The sequence below is a fragment of the Zonotrichia leucophrys genome, chromosome 5 (assembly GCF_028769735.1).
Source record: "Zonotrichia leucophrys gambelii isolate GWCS_2022_RI chromosome 5, RI_Zleu_2.0, whole genome shotgun sequence".
Taxonomy (NCBI): domain Eukaryota; kingdom Metazoa; phylum Chordata; class Aves; order Passeriformes; family Passerellidae; genus Zonotrichia; species Zonotrichia leucophrys.
In genome coordinates this window covers 21,887,710-21,904,156 of record NC_088175.1, presented here as the reverse complement: position 1 = coordinate 21,904,156, position 16,447 = coordinate 21,887,710, and the positions used below count along the sequence as shown (strand labels likewise).

Genomic DNA, 16,447 nt, shown 5'->3' with positions numbered 1-16,447 from the left:
TTGAGCATTAGAAAAGAAAGAACTTCCCTTAAACAATTATCCAGTTTTATATACATTTTTTAATACTCTTTAAAAAAAATAGAACCTGGCACTGTCTTTCATTTATGTATTTCCATCACAAATAACAACCCTTAAATAGCATTATGTTAGTTAGTTTATTCTTACATGTCTACATAACCTACTCAATATATACCAAACAGTGAATCAAACAATTGGAGAGTTAGCTGGAAATTCATCTTTTATCATTTAACTAGGAAAATTGAAAAAAACTCAAAAAAAACAACAAAGAGAAAGATGTTACATTCCTGCTTGGTAGAGAAACATCAAATAATTGTGCAACACTAGGCGGAAGCATTACTGACATTCTTCATATTGGGTCTGCAAAATCTTGCAGCAGTAATAGGAGTTAAAAATAATTAAATAAAAAGAATTGAAATTCCTTTCATTGGACAAGTGGCTCTGTTGTTAGAAAGGCTGTGAGCAAGAACTTATAACATTTAGAAAGCTAATCCTAACACAGAATATACTTTTACTCCTTGTACATACAAGGCATGAGGCAAATAACATTGCAGGCTGCTCTTTGATTTAAAACAAAATAATAAAAACGTGGGCTTTTCTTCTCAAGTCTTATCGCACTTACTCTGCTAGTCACTGGTAAAAGTTTTTCCAAAAACTGTAACCATTCAAAAATGAACTCTGCTTTTTGAAATTCACCAAGCTGGTTATATGCTTCTTCATTAAGTAGTAAACTGTGAGCTAACTCCATTCCTTGAAATTTTCCTCAAATCTCCCAACAGAGCAGAATGAAAAAAAATCCAATGAACTATCAAAACTGCATCAATCAGTTTTCTTCCTCATTAATATCTGGCAAATCAGAAGTTTGAACACCTAAACAGGAAAAAAAAAAGTTAATAAAAATCACATCATATATAATATTAATGTTTGACTTACTAAAATTAAAATTTCAAAGGAAAGCCTAACATATAAAGAAAATTATATATATGGAAAATACTTCTAATGATATCTCCCCCCACAATATCTAAATGCCATATAGCCTCAAAATATAAAACAGAATATTCTGTAGGCTTCACATATAAAAACAGTCAGGGAGATTCTGGTAAAATGTCAACCATCTTTTAAACTCCCAAGCAAATTATCCTTTTCAGAGGTCACTAAGACTGCTGAACACAGTTTTTCCTATGCAGTAACAATACTATAGTGTAAAGTGATCCCTCAAGTAGTAGATGGGCAATACAAAGCATTGGTGAATAATTTAGTACTCAGGCTGTCATCAAACAGAGCAGAAGGTTACCTTTACCACTTGCTGCATATTTTAATACAAAATTTACTCACAAAAAAAATTATTCACATTTAATTTATCATCATGAACTGTCATTTCAAATCTACCTGAAATACCAAGCAGCTTGACAAGGCATCACACGATAAAATGGCAAGTAGATCTAAGTATACATAGCACATTATACCTGTACATATTTTTTCTGCCTAGGTACATAGAAGTTCACAATTTATTGGTCATCTCACTCCTGCATCACTCACAGAATTTAGCTCTATCCTCACATTTTTTAAACATATCAAAAAAAAGTAGGATTAAGTGTAGAGTTTCATCACTGATTAGCATGAAAATGACATGCATAAGTCACAAATGGTCCCTTTTTCTCCTCACCCGAGGCCTGTTCAAATATCTACCATTTCAAAACCACCTACAACCACAGCAAATTACCCAATTTACATGCCCATCTCAGGATTACAACTCACAGTTGTTTTCCCTAACTGAAAAGATCAGAGTCTGTTGTCAGACATTGGCATTTAACTCACCTAGCAGATAATATCTCCTCATTGTAAATCTGTCTCTCTGCTGCTCCAGGCTTTTGTATCATGGATGTTAAGAACCCAGTTTTCTAGGAAAATAATTAATATAAAGATCAATGTTAGGAATGAAAGCACATAAGATACAAATGTTTCTACAGGAAACAAGAATTTCAAAGTCTTGCAACACCAGCGATGTTTATTAAGTAATAGCGCACCAAAAAAGACTAGACCTCCATGAATATTATTAGCTCTTTATATACTACATTTAAATTCAACAGTCCCACCATATACACCATACAACTGGGGTAATTTAACTACTGAAACCACCTTTCTCATTTCTGTTTTGTTAATTCAGTTTAACTCTAAACCAGTAAAAAGTTAGTTCAAACAGCATTATAACCATAATAATTTTCTAGAAAGATTATCCAACAACCAGCAGAACTGGCAAAGGTGATTCAACTGTTCTGAAAATTTCATGTACAATACTATCTATACATGACATGAGGATTATCAACCCATTTTCCTGGCCTCCGGATATAATTTTAATACTAGAATTCACAGGCAAAAACATATCCTTTCAAAACTCATTCAACTTGAACTTATTCTGGTAGGACATAAAATACAAGCTGCATGTTATTTTAAAAGCATACACTTTTCAATCACTCTTCAAAAGACTAATGCTGAAAACAAACAAAAAGCGTATGTAGATATCAGAGTAATCCAAACTTCTTTTTGCCTGGTGAACCAGTGTTCAGTCTGCCGAACAAAAGGTTCAAGATGACCTCACAGCCCTCAAAAGGGTAGGGGACCAAGTGGATGAAGACAGATTCTCTACTTCATAATTAATACAAGGAATTAATACAATCCTCTTGACAGAAAAAAAGATTTTCACTGTAAGGATTATCGGCCATGGGGACCGGTGTTGAGACACTGCAGAAACCTCAGGGGCTTCTAACACTTGACTGGACAAAGCCCTAAGCAACACCATCTCAAGTTATTATTGTAACTTGTTTCTAAATGAAACACTCCAATTGTTTAAGCACACATTTATAAAACCAATATAAATTTATTTATTTATAGCCTAAATATTTTTTCTATAAAAGAAAAAAATGTTCTGGTGTAGTTGCTGATCTTTATAATGAACACATGCTAACATGACCAGAAACACTACTGTTTCTCAAAAAAAAGACTATTAGGACTGAATCAAAAGGCTGTCTGCTTACTGTGCAAGGATTAGTTTTGTAGAATCAGAACTGTCCATGCAGGGAAAAAAAAAAATTAAAAATCCCAGACCTGATCTTTCCACTGCTGATCAACAAGCAAACCTCAATTCCACAAACCTGTATAGAAAGCAGCGTGCTCCCTACTCTATGCAAAAAACTTATTTCAAACACTTATTCCCTTCAATAAGCTGTAAGCCTGCACACCAGGGACACTCAAGAAGTTTCAAAAGTGATGATAAAAGAAGGGCACATGCATACAAACTCGGGAGAAGCAGGGCAGGAATGTAGGGCATTAAGTTCTCCTGCAGCACACAGTTTTGCAGAGAACAGAGCACAAGGCACAGTGCTCACAGTGCAAAGCTGAACATAAGCACAGAACTTGGGAATGAGCTGCATTGGATTCATAATAACTATGTCCTTGTTATGTATACAAGATGTTTCCAGGCAATTTCCAACAAGAAAACATCAAACCCAAAGCCACAGTGTCCAGACACGGGTGGGACTCTGCTCTAATTGGAGGCGTGGCACAGCCAAGCTCTGGGCTGGGCAAGCACCAGGAAAGACTGAATGTTCTGTCAGCAACTGGAGCTGCTTGGCCATCCCCAGCCCCAGGAAATCAATGCAAGCACAACCAAAGCATATAAAGATGTGCCTCTATTTACAAGGAACCCGTGTTTAGAAATGCCAAATTATTTGATAGTGCTTTCCCCCCAGTGATATAATTTTGATGCTTCTCAATATGAAAAAGAAATCTGGGGAAAAAAAATGTGAAATATAATTAAATGAGATGTATGCTATGCCATCAACCAAACTAAAAAGGCACATATGCCTGATGAAATCTTCATTTGCCAACCAACATGATGCACTATCCTTTTAATTTTGTCTTTAGGTAACTGAAGTAATTACAAGAACTACCTTCCCATCAGTACTACAAGAACAGATCAATCAAAAACTCCTTTTTTTCTCCTGTGAGCTAAGTTTATTTAACATTTAGACTATGCTACAAAAGTGGCACAAAGATTTATTGGCCAAGGCAGAATAATGTTCCTACTTACTACTAAAAATTTTTTTTCATTTATCAACTGCCAACTTGACAAGCAGGATTGTTCAAGATGGGTCAGAAAAGAGCTCAGAAAAGCTCTTGGAGCAAACACTAGCTGGAATGCCACCCTGTAAACTGAAAGGAATACAGGGTGCATCAAGCATTAAAAGGCAACAGCAACAGTATTGCAGAAATTTCTGACCAACCACAAAGAGAAAAAAGGGACCTGTAGTTTTTAAATAAGAGGTGACTCATCCAGGGTAAGACTGATATGAGTAGCTGCCTTTAGCTATTGTCTTTCAAATATGAGAACCCATGGACAACCCATGATAAAGTTATAACAGAGTACAAAACCTAAAGAGATCCACTATGTGGATCAAGCTCATTCCAAGCTAGGTAATCTCCTCAGGCTTTAAAAGATGAGGGAAGCAGACCGTAGTTGGCTGTGTATCTTTCACATGGAAGTCTAAATCAAAAACTGTAACATTAGCAATGAAAAAGCTACGAGCAATAATGGAAACTTAATGAATTTCACTCTTCCTCTTTCTTCCAACTCTTGGCCTATTTTGCTTATGCACAAAAAAATAAGAAGTACCAAAAACAAGTAATCTGCAATAAAGCAAACTCCTAACTGATCTCTCACTAAAATCAGCCTTTAAATTATGACTCATTATTTCAATGAAGAGTGACACAAGTAATGGAAACTATTCCACAGACCAAGTTTGTGCTTACAAGTTTCTTTTCTTTTAGAATTTTTTACATTTAATTGCTGATCCACCAGTTTGTCTCTCTTTGATAGGAACAAGTGCTGCTCAAACAGAAATCTGATCAACCTCAGTTCTCTGAGCATGAGCCTCAGGTGAGGATCTAATGCACAATCTAGATGAGGGTCTAAGTCATTTATACCTACGTTGCAGTGAAGAAAATAAAGTGCCACTTACCTTAGTAACAGTTATTTATATCTTTCTAATTTCAAAAGTATTAACATAATTCTGCACTAAATCTGATATAAGGCAATAAACCAGTGGATTCAATGTTTTACCAATGACTAATCCAGCAGAGACACAAGTGCATAGTATTCCTCTAAGAAACTACCCTGTTACTCATTGACAGTAATGAGTAACAGTAAAAAACCAATAATGAATAATAGTAATGATTAAGATGAAGAATGACCAGTAATAATAACAACCACCAGTGTTTTCACAACAGCTGCCATTGAGCTGACTACCAACCAATGCCATAACCATCCCACTGCTGAAAAACAGAGCTGAAGCACATTTGCTAGCTTCAAGATGACCCTCCCTGCATAGCCAGTGGTATTTTAACTGACTTCAAATCCACGTTCTTGTCTTCAGAAAGCAAGATTTATTATCATCTGCCTAACAAGTGAACCAACACGTTCCAGAGAAAGCCTTCCAGCCTGACACGTTTAATTCCAGCCATTAACAGCTGAGATCAATGTAACTCCTGCAGCACTGTTTAAAAGTTTAATGGCATGATCGTTAGCAGCGCATCTGAGCTGACGGCACGGAGCGACACCGATGCTCAAACCTTTGCACGTACCTGTTCAGTGTCTTCCAAACATAAACAAAACTCCTGCCCACCCCCTTGGACTTAATTCCGACAAGAGAAACTGAGTATGATGGTCTTTGCCAGCTGGGCGGAAAAACCTTAAAGCACTGGCCAAACGCAGCTACTCATGAATGAAACACAGACCAAAATCCAATAGTTACAGCGTGCTGTTTATGCTAGCAGGCGAAAATAAAGAGGCACCCAGGTGTGGAGAAGGCAAAAAGTGCAGGTTCAAACTCCAGCAACTTCAAATGGGAGATATGGCCCAGGCAATTTACAGCACACAGAGAAAGAATCTGATTTACATAAACAACAATTACAGAATCTCAGTAATTTCATAGGGAATAAAAAAGAACTAAAATTTCAGTTTAAATGAGTTGGGAGTTTAGACACTGGAAATATATTGGAGTGGGAATATTCAACACATAAATATATTTATAATTACTGGGAAGACAGAGCAGCCTTTTTTTACTTACTGACTTCTACAAACTATTACCAACTAACAGAGGCAAAGTCTGCCTCAGAATCTTCAGTCAGAGACGGCAAAGCCAAATAAGAGCATTAGTGTAAGTGAATGAGTACTGCCACATCCTTTGTGTGGCAGGATCTCCACCATTCAACTGACTTGTACCTTTTTTTCTATATACACAAGCTTTAATTTTTTGCTCCAGAGCTACATGAAGCAAGAGCAGGTAACTGCTGCCCCCAACAAAACAGCGATCCCTCTGCACATGTTTTATGTTCAGTACTGCTTATCACTCTCAGCGTTTCATTCAACCAAAAAAACCCAAAAAAAACCCCAAAAAAGGGGAATTTCATGTCCCCTTTTACTGCTTTCTTGTATGTATTTTATGTATTTTCAAAGAAAATGTAAGCAAATGTAGGCATTGCAGCGCCAAGATAAGAAGAGAGAGGAGGAAGAGACAAAGAGAAATTTACCTCCCCTTAAGACTGCTTCTTTAGCAAAAATACTGACTGATTAAATACTTCATGAAGAGCTTTAAGAACACTTATGAAACCAGAGCCCAGTCATTCAATGCATACACACACATACCTGAATTTGTCACTCATTGGTCTCATCAGTTTGAGCCAAATTACCCTTGGCATCAAACTGACAAATGCTTTTCATGCATTAATTAATACAGAGCCATAAAAATGCCAGGTATTTTGCAGTGTTATGTTACATAGGGCAGCAGCAGAGAAATTTGAAGCCAAGCACAGAGAAGATGGACCAACAGTGACGTCTGACAGCAGTTTGCAAGAACAAGCCACAAGAGAAAGTCATCACAAGACCACAACTCAGAGCACATGGAAAAGAATACCACGCCATAGAGGAGAAGGTTCAAAATTTTAAGGCTTTTAAATCAAGCAGAACTATAACTCTTAATATCAAATCATGAGTGCATTAGCATTGAAAAACACAGCAAATAAATCTCACAGTTGAGTACTCCAATGTTTTATTGCATTTTCTACACTAGAGTGGGACTCAGTTAATCTCACACATCTTCCTTTTTAAATAAAAATATGTACACATTTGCATCACATGCTTATCCCCAACAGCAAAAAGCAATTAAGAATCCATCTGACTATGAGCAACAAAAACTAACTGATGATAGCAGAACCACTTCCTCCAGTTACTGCTGAAGATTTCAGACTAGGACAACTTCCCCTTACATTATATTTTTGAATGCAATTATTCTGTTAAGAAACATGACTCTGAAATCATAGATGTTGCAACAAGATACTTTTTCAGTCTTTCCTCTTAATATTGCTCTGGATGAAGAAATTTGCCACAGGAATGCTATGTGTGTATTGTCTCACTGAAAATTTGGTAGCATTTTTGCAGGGACTTGTTAAAGATGCAACCCAAGTGCATCTCCATGTATTGCATGCTCCACATATGGAGGTCTTGCAGGGTTCCCACAGCATTTCAGGCTGTACTAAAGAACAAATATCATGCAGCCCAAACAGAATTCTTGTTAACTTCTCAGCTACTTCCATTTGTGTTGCAAAACAAAGGGGCTGTATTTTGATGTTTTGTGAATAATGATGCCCACACAAAGTGCATGTCTACTCCCACAGGAACAGTTCCAAATGACTGGTTTTCCTACCAAAATGCTTATCAAATGTTTTTGATTTCCAAGTTTTGGAGGAATTACCCTGTATCTGAAAGAGCAATAAAGCTTAAAGGCAACAAAGACCTATGTGAAATCTACCAGAATTCTTGCTCTGGGCTTCCCAGTTTTAGAAATATTCACTCAAAGAATGTGACCACCCACAATCCTCACACATAACAGTGACATTGATAAGAGCTACAACACAATATACATTTGCTGAAGTGTGAAAGAAACGACAAGACAATGTCTTCTAAGAATGCTGAATGATTTCTGTGAAGTTTTGAGGACAAAGCTTGACACAATTAGAGAAAAATACCCTGAACAAAATGCCTGAAACTGCAATAGCTGTTTGAGCAATGCAAAATATTAAAGATACTTTTTAAAACAGTCGGAAGACGTTCATTCATAGTGTTAAAAAGTACATACACTTTGCTTTCATATTTCTTATTATCACTTCAATTTTTATCTCCACGTGAGAAGAATTATTCCAGGAAACCAAGAAAAAGCAACATTCAGTTACTGAGAAATATAAACAACTATTTCCTGAGCTCCACAGTGGGCACTACTGGCACACTCTGACCTCCCTGGCCCTCATAACCCTTGAATATTATTTAGGTTCATTTCTGAAAGTTAGAGTCAAGAGATGAACTTGGCTCCATTACAGGGACCTCAGAACATTATTTTGTTTACAGTCAACCAGGCAAATTGCATACAAATAATTAACCAATGCTTCTAATAGTCACAGTATCCTATCTGATACTGACAAAGTGAGTTTAAAACATTTTCTTTTTCCCCAAAACTGGACTAAGTAAACTTCAAAAAGCAATAACTAGCTTCAGTCTGAATAAAAATGCATAGAATGCTTCGTGTTTATTTCTTTACAGATTTGAAACCTGGTGTGATAGCAATGCAAGTGCATGAAAACCACAGAAGTATAAACATCCACCCGCTAACAATTTTATATAACAATTTCAATATATGTCTGAACATAGCTTTAGTCCTGAGAATGTTGTAGACAATATTGTTTATTTAATATACACAAAATATACCACACTAAGTATGCTGACAGGGTGGGGTTTGTTGTTTGCTTGGGGGGCTTTTTGTCACAATGACAGAAGTTTCAGGAAATGAAATTATTTGTTAAAATGTTAAATTGACTTACAGTAGGTGATGCATATGGATTATGCAGGCTGATTTGAGCCACCAATCTTCTGCTAAGGTAAATGCTGAATCCAGTCTAGTTTAGCATTAAATTAGGCCACAGGCAATTTTTGTTGAATATATACTGAAAACCCAGAAAAGGATACTTATTTTTCCTGAAAATCACTATAGCTTTTACCATGATTGGACTTCAACTGCACTGAAACACCGACACAGAAATTTAGCAGCAGCAGCATGCAAACTCACAGATGCAAACTCTGCAGGAGACTTGTTTGGCAGATCAGGGATCACTACCCGGGCACAAATCACTGACATACCTCACTGCAATGCTTCATTCTCTAGGTATTTTATGTGGCTGTTCCCCAAAGAAAACTCCAAAACAGCTCAAAAATGTAACTGCCTAGAGGTTTAAAGCCTTTTTGGTCTGCAATATATAGATATACTGTGTGTCTTTTTAAAGGTTCTGCTACTTGAACCCAGTAAGTACAAGTAAAAGCTGAATAAAATAAATGTCTTGCAATCTGAAAATGTTTTTGCGAGAAGGTGTTTCTAATCTCCTGCCTTGTTAGGCTGTTCTGAATCTTCAAACAGATCATCCTGCATTGATTAATAAAGTTTTTGATGTGTTCACATACAACATCATGAACAAGTCAATAAGTCAGATATTTTACTGACGACAAAAACAATCCTATGTTCAGTAATCAAGCACAAGTTTTCAGTGTATGGCTAGACTCAGTGTAACAGTAAACTGGCTTCCTCCCACCACCTCTTCACTGTGTCAAACGATCAAGAAAAGAAATGCAAGCTCCATTCATCACACAACCAGAAGCAATCTATCTTCTATGTCTCAACTGTTACTTCATACATGGACTGAGACTATTACATATCCTGTAGCAAAACACTAAAGCATACAATATACCTTGACTGTTTCTGCAGACAGGGAAAATATTTCTGGCATGTGAGACAAAAATAAATGTACAGTTCATGGTCACAACTGCAAACACTTAATCCTACTAAATCAAACCCCAAACTCAAAGAATCCCTGCAATTAATGAATCTAGAATTCAAAACATATCCAACTTCACTCACAGAAACACAGAGCTGGACTCAACTTTTATCAGCCTTCCTCATCTTCTATCATCCTTCCACCCATATCTCAATAAACTCTATACTTAACTAAACGTACAACATCTATTACTCTTTCCCACATTCAAAAATGTCAACACGAATGCAACTTTACACATTTTACATGGCTGTGCAAGGTTTTTACCAGTTAGATGGTGTAAACTTAGTCCTTGTCCTACGCAGATAACCAGGAATTCAAACTGCAAAAGCTTACCGTAACATTTCCAGATATCAGAATGCCCAACATTCTTAATTACCAAGCTTTATAAGAAAATATAAAACCAGACCCCGAAATACCTCGGTACAAGCGAATGGCAACCCCCTGCCGGAGCCTCAGGATCCACCGGCCCCGCACAGGGCAAACACCCCCGGCTCGCCCACCGGGCCCGGCGGCGCGGCCGCTCCGCCGCCGCTCCCCGCGACACCCGGGCGGCGCCCGCCTGGCCGACCCCTTCCCTTCCTTTCCCTTCCCTTCCCTTCTCTCCCGGGGCTGACCGCTGCCCCGCAGCCCCGGGGAGCGGGACGCAACAGCACGGGCTGGGCTGGGCTGCAGGAGCCGCCCGGCCGCCGGCTTTAGAGCTGCCTGTGCGTGTGACACCCACAGACCCACCCGGTGCCTCCGGGGGTGATCCAGCACTTTTCGGGCGCAGGCCTCGGGCAAGCGCAGCCCCGCAGGACTCCCAGCTGCGCTCGGCCCTGCTGCCCCTTCTCACAGCCCCCGCTGCCCCCGGCCTCCCGCGGTACCTGCCGGCCGCAGCACTCCCGCGCCGCTCTGCGGGCTCGGCCCCGTCCGTCCGTCCGCCCGCCCTCCTCCAGCGCGGGGGGCGGCGGGTCCTGCGCCCGAACTGCCGCCGCCCGCCGGCGGGGAGGGGGGAGGAAAGGGAGGAGGAGGAGGAGTGTGAGGCCGACTCCGGTGCTCAGGACTGTGCAATCGGGCCCGGAGCCATCGAGCGCCCGCGGCGGCCGAGAGGAGGCAGGAGCGGCCCGGGGCGAGGTGCCGGAGGGAGCAGTGTCACCGCCCCGGAGCGCTCCGGGGCTCCGCAGTGCCGGAGGGGACAGAGTCACCGCCCTGGGGCGAGAGGTGGGCGTGCCGGAGGGGACAGAGTCACCGCCCTGGGGCGAAGGGTCGCGGTGCTGGAGGGGACAGAGTCACCGGCCCGGGGCGCTCCGAGGCTCCGCAGCCTCCGGGCGATGAGTGGCTCTGCGCTAGGGGGGCGCAGCCGGGGGCTCGCGGTCCGTGCTGCCCCGCCAGAAACAGCAACAAAAGATCCCTCCTGGTGATGCTTTGTGAAGGGAGCTCAGCTGGCACTGCTGGGATTTGTACCTGGCTGTGATCAGTGTCTGCCATGGCCTCTGGTTGCCAGCCCGCCCCTCAGGCATCCACGTCCGTACTTCCCTGGGAGGGCCCCCGGGCGCTGCACAGGACAGTTACAGGAACACGCCCTTTATATTGAGCGTTCGTCGAACCCGACGCTTGCAAAAGTTGTTACTCCTGGGTTTCATCAGTGTAAGCTGTGATCCCAAATCGATATGGAATCCCAAGTCAAGGAGGAATTCTGTGTCATTCAGACAAGGTCGGCTAAAACTCCTCCGGGAATTTCACCTCGTTTCTCCTACTGCTTAGGTGGTCCAGCTGGAGGACGTTGCTTTGTCACTTTGTCACTGGGAATTACTTCCACCCTTACAAATTTTCATTAGCGAACTCACTGGTCTTGAGAAAATATCCATTGGAGGATTTTCTTTAATGTATTCTGTGATCAGTTTAAATTCTATCTTAACAAGAGGAAAGTATGTCTCTCAATAATTTTTTAGTTTTTAAATAAACAAACAATAGTCTTACTGTAGTTTTCTAGCTGATGCCCAGCTATCTTTGGAATCCAGGACCCAGAAATCTCACCATAAGCCTGTGTTTTCTGGGACTGTCTTCTTTAACTTGTGCAAACAGAATCTCAGAATCATTAAGATTGGAAAAGACCTGTAAGATCAAGTCCAATCTTTGACTGACCACCACAATGTCAACTAAACCATAGCACTAAGTACTATGCCCAGACATTTCTTGAACACCTCCAGTGATGGTGACCCAATCTCCTCTGTGAGCAGTCCATTCCAATGTTTAATAACCCTTTCTATAAAGAAATTCTTCCTGGTGTCCAACCTGAACCTCCCCTGGCACAGCTTGAGGCTGTGTCTTCTTGTGCTGTCACTGGTTGCTGGGGAGAAGAGGCTGACCCTCACCTGGCCCCAGCCTCCCTCCAGGCAGCTGAGGAGAGGGAAGTGTTGTGGTGAGGGAATAATGCCTGGGACACAAAACCATAGGAGCAGAAATTGTGTCTAAACCTTGCATAAGCTTGTACATTCGACTTAACATAGGTTCATACATAAAAGTTGACATGCAGGGGATTCTCTGTGAACATCTGTACTCAGTTATGCAGATGGTACTGCTGAGAAATATTTCAAAGAGCACATGCAGGGCTGCCTGATTACATTGTGCTGTAGAAGCCATGAGCACCAGGCTGTGTTACCATATATGGACACTGGTTTCATTTTTACTAAACTGACTGTGATAAAAAACATGAGCACTGATGCAAAGACCTTTTAAAAAATTCTGGCAATGGATGTGGTAATGAAGAATATGCTTTACACCTGAAGCAGGAAATTATTTACATATTATGTTTCACAGAAATCAACTCCACAAGCTCGTACCGATGTAAAGGTGTTAACCTGTTTTCAAAAATCACATACATTCCCAGGAAATCATCTGGTAAGTTAACTTCATTTTGATCAGGAGCTGGATTGCTGTTACTAATACAGTGATTTGCAATTCACTTGTGAGAAAGGTCTGCTGAACAATTTATATTCAAAGACTCTTACGTGATGACTTTTCCCATGAGGAACTCCAGAAAAACAAGAGCTCTCTGACAGTCCTGAGGTATCAGAAACTCCTGTCAATATTTGTGAAGGATTGATCATGTTTAACTCAGAAACAAATAAACAACCCCAAATCTAGAATAATTTTTGGAAGATTATTGCTGTTATTATCATTATTACACCTATTATTCACTCTGTTATGGTAGCAGGCAGAGACCCACTCAAAATTAGTATCTCATAATGCTGAGAGTTACATGAACACAAGGCAAGACAAAACATCATTCATTAAGAAGGAAAGACTTGCTCAGTTTTTCCAAAGAATTATCTTGCCCAGCCCCCCAGGACACATGATATCAGATCTAAGTAATGCTTTGTTAATGCTAAACTGATATGAATCAATTGGAATAACAAGGCATATTGATGTAGGATGCTCCCTCCATCTCTGGGTACATCAGTTTAGGGTTGCTTTGTGCCAGCAGTGCTTACGTAAGAGTGTCTTCACTGGATTTATAGCTAACCTTGATTTTTACCATTATTTTTCCTTAAATTGCTCAACAGACTGTTAACCATGCACTGGTTCAAATTAGCATCTACTTTAGCAGTTATGCATGCTATTTTTATTTTTCCCATTTTCAATCTGAAATTAAAAAAAAAATGTTGTGCAAATTTATTGTAATTTGTTCTAAAACAGAAAAAATAGGACAATTAGATGGATTCACCAAGGATTAATTCAATTTTCCCTTTCCCCATTAGTCCTGACTGTGTTTCAATAACAAGTTACTTAAGAAAATAAGCAACTGGCAAATATTTGAAATGCTCAAACCTACTGATCAGTCTTCTCATTAGTCTATTTTGGTAAAGTGGGTTGACTGATTTAGAGCATGAGTCAGTTCTGCCATACAAATTCCAGACATAGTAGAATATCTATACAGTCACATATGCCTCTGAGCTAAATATTTTCATTCTTTCAGCTTTATAATCCTCAGTGACTCTGGAGGAAGAAAAAGAATGTATGCCTTTGATTTCAGTGGGACTGTCCACGCATGGGTAAGAATCACAGGACTGGGAGCCTGATTTGAATCAAATGTTACATCACCAAATAATTACATGGCAAACAAAACCAAATTCCATTATATTTTAAAATCATTAAGAAGGGATATTTTTGTATTAATTATAAGATTAACTATTTTGTTTTACTTTCTGGAGGCGTGTAGAACCCAATCAGTTTTGGCCTGTCCTAGCCTTTGCAATGCTTTAGGTGCCAATATTGCTTTCTTCACAAACTGAATATCAAAAATAATGTATAACTTTATGCTACAATACTGCTTAGGCTTCTTTTTATTCCCAACACAGTTCCTTTTTGTACTATCACAAAATGCAAGGCCTGAGTTCCTGCCAAGCAATTACACAGTCCTGCTGTTATTTTAAATCCTAAAATGCAAATAAAACTATTATGCAAGCCTAGATAATCTTAGATACAACTACCAAAATGGAAGGGGGAAATAAGAAAGTTAGATCTAGGGATGGATTGTCAGCTAAATAAGAAGGCCTCCCAAAAACCTTTTACATTCATCATTAATCCAAAACAGTCTCTTTTCCAATGAAACACATCTAAATAGCATTAAGCTCCTTTCATTTTAAACACATACAGATGTAATAGGGCATCTATTATGGCACTTACACCAGTAAATATAATTAAGGTGAATGGAAAGCAATGTTAAATTCAGAGTAATGAGATACATATGAACTAGAGCAGTAAGACAAGAATGCCATTTATTTGCACTCCCATGCTGTCTGGATCACTCCAATTTTAGAAATACTATGAGGTGTTATTTGTACTGATACCACACTGTGCATTGAGGAACTCAAAGTGCTCTGTGAACATTAGCTTAAGTCACATTTGTGAGGCAGAGGCTAAAGTAGGAGGTAGTGAAAGGCAACTTCCTGTAGCTCCAACAAAGGTGAAGAGAGGTAAAAGCATACTGCCTTCTAATGGAAAAAGAGGATCAGAGATGATGTTTTACTTTTAGTGAAAGGGGGAAAACCCAGTGGTTTTAAACCTCTTTCCCCCCGTTTTGACTCTTTCTTTCAGATCACAGATGGAAAAAGTAGAGCAGAAAATTGCTTTGCCCAAAGCCACACACTGGCAGTAATTGGACTAGAAGACAGCATTGGTTTAAATGGAAAATGTGCAATATATTCATAGTATTTGGGCTATTCTAACTGCTGTTTCTTTCTCTTGTCCACATACACCATTTACTTTTCAGCTGTAATTGCATGGCACTTCTGGTAACAGAATCTTTTGGGAATCTCAGAAGATTCCCAAGTTGAGTTGCTTTCAAGAAGCTTCAAGAAATGAAGAAAGAATAAACAAGAAATACCAAATTCATCAAGTTTTGGGTGCTGTTTCCCCAAGAAAAACATTAAGGAGGAAGCTCTGCTTTCTGTTTCTTGTCCAGCAATTGTGACTCTGATGTTTAGAATAAAGCAGCTGGTGGATCTCTCAGACAACCCAGTGCTGTCCCACAGTGCCGTGCAATACATTAGACAGTGATGGTCATTGTTTTATTCCATGTATGGTCTTAAGGATCAAGACACTGAAAACAAAAATAGATAGCCATTTATTAGATGCTAATTGAGATGCAAAGAATTTAAGAAATCAAGTCAGTCACAACAGAGTTTTGTGGTAGACCTCAGGTAATGAATGCCTGTGCATTTGTGGAGACCACTGTAGTCCTCTGTGGCATACTGCTACTCCAGCTTCCAAAGAGAAACCATGTGTTTGAAGGAGTCCATAGAGAAGACAGGAACAGAAACTAAAAGCAAAAAATAACGGAAGCTTAAAAGAGTCATCCCTCCTTCTCCAAAAAAGCTGTTTTTCTACCAGAGGTGAGACAGAGCTCCAGCAGATCGTACTTTTAAATCCAAGTAGATGTGAAACTTTGTTCTCGAAGAGGAGCTAAAGAGCAGTTATTGCACTGAGTCACAATGAAGAATTTTTGTGGAGCTTTTGTGGTAAATGAGATCAGACATCACAGATGCATTAAAAGACCTGGCGAAAAGCACCACAAAGGCTGGCTGATATCCAGCAGCCCATCAAGTGGCTGCCATTTCAACATGGGGAAGAAACTGTCTGCAGAAACTGTTATGTTCAAAATCTTGTTACAGGCAAAAAGAAATCCACCCTATGTTTAGAGTCACACCAAATTTATTTTAATTGAAACCATAGCAATTTAATAAAAGAATGATTATCAGTCCAAATATAATTATTGCAGAAAAACAAAGCAAATAAAAAGAAAGAAAATGTACAGAAGGTCTCAGTAATAAAACTATGGTAAGAATTGTTATGCATGCACTATTTAGTACTTACCCTCACCCTCTTCCTGGTGTCATGCGTGACCTTTCACCTCCTTGTGGTTCCACCTTGTAGAGGGAGCAGAGTGGATCATCAGCATCTGGAGTTCTGCGCCTGCAGGAATAGAATGTTGATGTTTCTGATTTCTTCTTTC

The 16,447-nt window shown here is 39.6% G+C and overlaps 1 protein-coding gene and 1 long non-coding RNA gene across 5 annotated transcripts in view; one reads left to right on the top strand and one right to left on the bottom strand.

Moving 5' to 3' along the window:
• Positions 1-10,929, bottom strand: part of HEATR5A (HEAT repeat containing 5A) — a 64,051-nt gene extending 53,122 nt beyond the window's left edge. For all 4 annotated transcript variants that reach the window (XM_064715936.1, XM_064715935.1, XM_064715939.1 and 1 more), the window contains exons 1-3: positions 10,815-10,929; positions 1,837-1,919; positions 641-888 (exon numbers count right to left, since the gene is read on the bottom strand). In XM_064715936.1, the coding sequence (XP_064572006.1) occupies positions 641-766 (126 nt within the window). In that variant the 5' untranslated portion in view covers positions 767-888; positions 1,837-1,919; positions 10,815-10,929. The remainder of the gene's footprint in view (positions 1-640; positions 889-1,836; positions 1,920-10,814) is intronic.
• Positions 10,930-11,320: 391 nt separating this feature from the next.
• LOC135449210 (uncharacterized) lies at positions 11,321-16,447 on the top strand. Its single transcript, XR_010440688.1, has 3 exons — positions 11,321-12,831; positions 13,910-13,985; positions 15,031-16,447. It is a non-coding gene; the product is annotated as an uncharacterized LOC135449210 (long non-coding RNA).